Source organism: Gymnodraco acuticeps, unplaced genomic scaffold (genome assembly GCF_902827175.1).
Source record: "Gymnodraco acuticeps unplaced genomic scaffold, fGymAcu1.1, whole genome shotgun sequence".
NCBI lineage: Eukaryota > Metazoa > Chordata > Actinopteri > Perciformes > Bathydraconidae > Gymnodraco > Gymnodraco acuticeps.
This window is the reverse complement of record NW_022992138.1, coordinates 241877-247876: the sequence shown is the minus strand read 5'-3', so window position 1 is coordinate 247876 and position 6000 is coordinate 241877. Positions and strand designations below refer to the sequence as shown.

At 42.2% G+C, this 6000-nt stretch overlaps 2 protein-coding genes across 2 annotated transcripts in view; one reads left to right on the top strand and one right to left on the bottom strand.

The window, feature by feature from the left end:
• LOC117538274 (gastrula zinc finger protein xLCGF3.1-like) overlaps nucleotides 1-1480 on the top strand; it is a 5846-nt gene extending 4366 nt beyond the window's left edge. Inside the window, exon 2 of the mRNA XM_034203874.1 lies at nucleotides 7-1480. Within this exon, the coding sequence (XP_034059765.1) occupies nucleotides 7-946 (940 nt within the window). The 3' untranslated portion in view covers nucleotides 947-1480. The remainder of the gene's footprint in view (nucleotides 1-6) is intronic.
• LOC117538267 (oocyte zinc finger protein XlCOF6-like) overlaps nucleotides 1-6000 on the bottom strand; it is a 115981-nt gene that overhangs the window by 61834 nt on the left and 48147 nt on the right.

Below are 6000 nucleotides of genomic sequence, written 5' to 3'. Positions count from 1 at the left end.
CTTTAGGCAATCAGGCAATTTGAAGATTCACAAGCGAACCCACACTGGAGAAAATCCTTTCACCTGTGACCAGTGTGGGAAGAGCTTTAGCCGGTTAGGCTTTTTGAAGATTCACCAGAGAATCCACACTGGAGAAAACCCCTACTCCTGTGACCAGTGTGAGAAAAGTTTCAAGGACTCACGCTCATTGCAGCGCCACCAAATATTTCACACTGGAGAAAAGCCTTACACCTGTGACCAGTGTGAGAAGAGCTTTAACCAGTCAGGCGATTTGAAGGTCCACCAGCGAACCCACACTGGAGAAAAGCCTTTCACCTGTGACCAGTGTGGGAAGAACTTTAGCCGGTCAGGCTGTTTGAAGCGCCACCAGACAATCCACACTGGAGAAAAACCCTACTCCTGTGACCAGTGTGAGAAAAGTTTCAAGGACTCACGCTCATTGCAGCGCCACCAGATATTCCACACTGGAGAAAAGCCTTTCACCTGTGATCAGTGTGAGAAGAGCTTTAACCAGTCAGGCTATTTGAAGGTCCATCAGCGAACCCACACTGGAGAAAAACCTTTCACCTGTGACCAGTGTGAGAAGAGCTTTAGGCAGTCAGGCAATTTGAAGGTCCATCAGCGATCCCACACTGGAGAAAATCCTTTCACCTGTGACCAGTGTGAGAAAAGTTTCAAGGACTCACGCTCATTGCAGCGCCATCAGATAATCCACACTGGAGAAAAGCCTTTCACCTGTTACCAGTGTGAGAAAAGTTTCAAGGACTCACGCTCATTGACGCGCCACCAGCGAATCCACTCCTTTGACCAGTGGAAGAAAGAGTTCAGTGACTCATACAGTGTGAAGCTCCACCAGCCTACCCACACTGGAGAAAAACCTGACGTCTGTGCTCCCTGTGAGAAGAGTTTCAGAAAACAAGACCACATGGGAGAACCCCTTCACTAGTGCACTGAGACTGTTCAGAAAGAGTGAGGTGGACTGTTTGACACAACTCGCTGTTAAAAGATGTTGTGTGGATTTTAAAAGTTGTTCAAATGTTCTCAATAATATTCAAAAGATGCACTTAAGTTGTCAACTTGTATTTTTTTCCACAGCAAACACCACACACAAAGCTCACTAAAGAACAAGGCACAACAGTCACTTAAATGTGATAATGTTATACATATGTGGTAATTTAACAACAAGCTAAAGCCTACAGATTTCTAAAAGTGTGCATAGAGCCCTTAGTCTCATATAAGCTGGATAGAGCGTCACTTTGAACCATAAACTATTCCCGTTGCTGACTGTACTCATTCAGGCCATTTTACCATCAGAAAGAGGTTCCACAGGGGTCTATCCTTGGTCCATTCATATTTACATTAGATGTTACATAACTTTTTCAGTAGCCAGACTTTCTCCTTCGACCTTTTCTCTGTTGGGGAGGTTTGTAACCCCCAGTTTCCACTGGGTCCGTCTGCGCCGCACTGCGCCGCGGTTTTGGTCCGACCTCCTCTAGCGCCATAACCCACCGGACGCGTCCCAGAAGCGTTTCAGAAGCGTAGCGTCGTGCGTGCAGGCTCGCAGTTTTGTTATTGATTCGGCATCCTGGACATTTGTACTTCTACAAGAAAGTAAGTAGGCTACGTAGTTAAATGTTATATTTTTGTGTCTGTTTAAATTGTGTTTATTGTTGTTATACATTTCCTAATATGTAGTTGTTACCTTCCACTCCACAAACTGCAGCGACTAAAACCAGGCCTTGTCCTTTCTGATGTTGTCCTTGTAGTAAGCATTGGTTACATCATAAAATAGTGTGTTTTTTCCACTTCCATGATGAAAACCTCGTCGTCCATTGTGCATATCGTAGTGGAGGTGTTGTGATGAAGGAGGGGGGTCTGCTAAATTAGTATATGTGGGAGATGGGCCTGGCCCGGATGCTCACCTTTCCACTTCCTGCGAGGGGGGGCTGCCTGCCCGACCTTAAGTTACGGCTGCGCCGCGGCAAAAATAGGATTCATCCTAATTTTAGAGAAGCGCTGCACCGAGCCGCTTCTGGGAAACGTCTGAGCCGTAACGCAGCGCGTGTGGTGGAATAGCACCCATTGACTAGAGTGGCCGCGATCCATACGACCGCCGCGGCGCAGCCGTAACACGGCGCGGCGCAGACGGACCTGGTGAAAACTGGGGTTAGGCTCTAAAGGGCCTAGACCCCAATAAATCAGCAGGCGATCTCCCCCCTTGTTTCTTACGTCTAGCTGCAGATATTATAGCCCAACCAGTGTGTCATATTTTTAATCTTTCTATAACAAACAATGTCATTCCAGATGTTTGGAAAACTGCAAATGTTCTCCCCTTATTGAAAGGTGTTGATCCCATGGTGAATAATTACAGACCAATTTCCAAACTCTCCATTTTAGCTAAAGTACTTGAAAGGCTGGTGAATGATCAAATCAAAGAATATTTAAGCTTGAACAACATTATATCTCCTCACCAGTCAGGCTTTAGGAAGCAGCACAGTACAGTAACGGCTGCTTTGAAAGTAGGGAATGATATTGTTGAAGGCTTGGACGCAAAGAGCTATTGTGCTGCCCTTTTTATAGACTTATCCAAGGCATTTGATACTGTGGAGTGGACCATGGCATTCTATGCCAGAAGTTACCCCATATAGGCCTGTCTGACCAAGCTGTTTTTTGGTTTTCAAACTATCTTTCAAATGGCAAGCAATTTGTACAATTCAGCGGTCTCTACTCAAGCTTTCTTAATGTGCCCAGAGGTGTTCCTCAAGGTTTGGTCTTGGGACCCACCCTTTTTACAATTTATATAAATGATATGCATCAAAATATTGATGCCTCTGTACATCTTTATGCAGATGATACTGATCTATACTGTTGTGCTAGCACTGCTACCCTTGCATTTGAACGTTTGCAGTCTGCTTTTGACACGTTTCAGTCACACCTGTTCCACCTCAGGTTGGTGTTAAATTCAGACGAGAGAAAAGTCATGTTGTTTTCCAAGAAGAAAAAGTTACCAGCTGTTCTTCCCTGCATCATGTCTGCACAGCATAACCATGTTGAAGCTGTTCACACCTACAGAAACTTGACTATTGACTATATATGACTACTAAGATTGATTATCTTTTAAGGAAACTGAAATTCAAACTGGGATTCTTTTTTAGAAACAAGGCCTGCTTGAATTCCCCATTTCTGACCTTAAAGCGTTGGCTTAGCCTCTACAATACATTTTCTCGGAAATTATTGCGATAAACGATAATATTGTCGGCACCGTTGTATGACCATTTTAGACCACTGACATCATGATAATATATAATAATAATTCAAGCACATCCTTTCAAACTGCTAGTCACATCCTCATGTAAATGAGAATTTATCGAGGTCAGAAAAGTTATCGAGTTCATTTTTATTTATCGTTTGATAAGTCAATTAATTGCTTATCGCGACAGGCCTATGCACACAATAACATAGTGGAAACAAACATTTGTTTGACTTTCATTATTGAATGAAACGTTGTGGCCTTTATAGTCTGTGTCCAATATCGTGTATTTGTATATATTGTATATATATCCTATATACAGTGGGGCAAAAAGTATTTAGTCAGCCACCAATTGTGCAAGTTCTCCCACTTAAAAAGATGAGAGAGGCCTGTAATTTTCATCCTAGGTACACTTCCAACTAGTGCTGCGTACCTGGACTCACATTCAGGTTCAGGTCCGGACTCAAGTCCAGAGGTTCAGGTCCAGACTTATAAGTCCGGACCTGAACCCATGGCTTGTGTCAAGTTGTGTGAGTAACTAAAGTGAACTTATTGTGAGCTAATTATCAATTGAAAATAAACTCATAATCAACTCAAATTCAAACTCGTCAGGTTTATTGTGCTCCCTTCCAACTTGTGTCTACATTTCTCTACAAAGTACAAATGTAAAAAAACACTTTTTGCCACTTAGTCTACAAATGACTTATGACAGCAACTACAGTGAACTACTACAAAGTTCAAACATTTATTTCATTTACCAAACTAAAGTAACCAAACAGTCCCTGAGCTGACTGAGCCTAAATCCCTAAAACGTTGCTGAAAGGTAGAGTGTAGAGTAGACTATACGCATTACACTGTTACACACCTACTATACAGTATAGGCTACACTGTAGTGACCGTACAGTCAGAGTGTACTGTACTGTCTGTACACCAGTGATGTTCGGTGAGGTTCATGGCTGGTGAGGCACTGACTCTTTCAGAGTCAGATTTACAATATATATTTTGACCTTAATCGAAATGTTCGGTTATTTTCAAAAGCTTTTTTAGTCTGATGCTTCGATTCATTTTAAACAGACTGTTCAACAAAAGGATACCCCACATCTAAACATTGGATTGTTCTTTCTTAGTAAGATCCCATGTTCATTACAATTTGGTCTTACCTTGACTTGAAGATTAAGTCCATGCTATCCTTCTGGACAAAAATCTCTATTACATTTTTTGTAAAAGTCCTCCTTATCTTCCTGTAGTTTCAAAACAAAAGTCTAGTTTGTTGTTTGCGTCTCTGCGTAGAATAACAGTAGCAACAAGAACCTGTGGGCTCACTTGCGCCCCCTTCAGTGCGGCAGAGGTTGTAGCTGCCTTCCCTGGTGTTTTTTCATTGCCGTTGTATGATGAGACCAGCGAGCCTACATATACGTGAAATAAATTATTTAGAGACTATGGATGGCGAGGATAAATGTAATAAAGGGATCTACAAACATTACATTTGTGACATAAAGTGAGATGGTGCAGGCATGCGCTTAGGGCCCGCTTTCCAGACAGTTTCTGTGGGGTGACGCATTCTGAGGTGAGGCAGAGCTCATCTGTGCTCATCTTCGTAAGAAGCATTTCAAGGTCCTGGAGTGGCCTAGCCAGTCTCCAGATCGCAACCCCATAGAAAATCTTTGGAGGGAGTTGAAAGTCTGTGTTGCCCAGCGACAGCCCCAAAACATCACTGCTCTAGAGGAGATCTGCATGGAGGAATGGGCCAAAATACCAGCAACAGTGTGTGAAAACCTTGTGAAGACTTACAGAAAACGTTTGACCTCTGTCATTGCCAACAAAGGGTATATAGCAAAGTATTGAGATGAACTTTTGTTATTGACCATAATTTGCAAATAAATTGATTTTGTCTCTCATAGTTACCTAGGATGAAAATTACAGGTCTCTCTCATCTTTTTAAGTGGGAGAACTTGCACAATTGGTGGCTTACTAAATACTTTTTTGCCCCACTCTATATGCTAAGGTCCCGCTACTGATACGATAGCAGTCATTTAGTGCGCATATGTGTAATTTAAACCCATGATATCAAAATCTCACTCCAGCCAGGTACCCAAAGTTGGCAACCCTGATTCATATTTGTAATATATAGCTTTACCTCTTTTTAAAGCTGCATTTATTTAAAAAAAATTCACAAACTAAAGCACAATATATATATATATGTAAGAGAATATTTTAATCCAATCCCTTTGTGTCCTCAGCTTTTCTGAGAAACCTCTTAAATTGCAACAGGTCCAGAGGTCCTCTGCCATCCTGTGGGGGAGGGGTTTTCTGCTTCTATGCATTTGCGAGACAAACAGTCCTTTGTTCCGACGTCTGGCAATCATTAAGTAAAAGCGCGGGTTTTCTGGGTTCCTCCCCTTTGGAAGGAGTGTATCGGCGCTATTTCCTCTTTGTCTCCAGAGTTGATTTGCCTTGTGAACTCTCCGGCTGTATTATACTCTTAATAAATATCGACGTTTGACTAAAGCTGCTCCAGTTTCCATCCTTTCTGCACAGAAGTTTCCATCACAAATTTGCGTCACGAACAGAATACCAAAACATCTTCAGAACTGGTAAGTGTAATTTCAAATCTATATTTGGACATTGCCTTACCAGAATCTGTGATTGACGGTATCATAAAATTACCTGTGAAACTGAGCGGCTGCATTTTTTTTTGGTTTCTCTAATCTTTACATTTGGGGGTTTAACCATAACCTGTGGAATCGGTG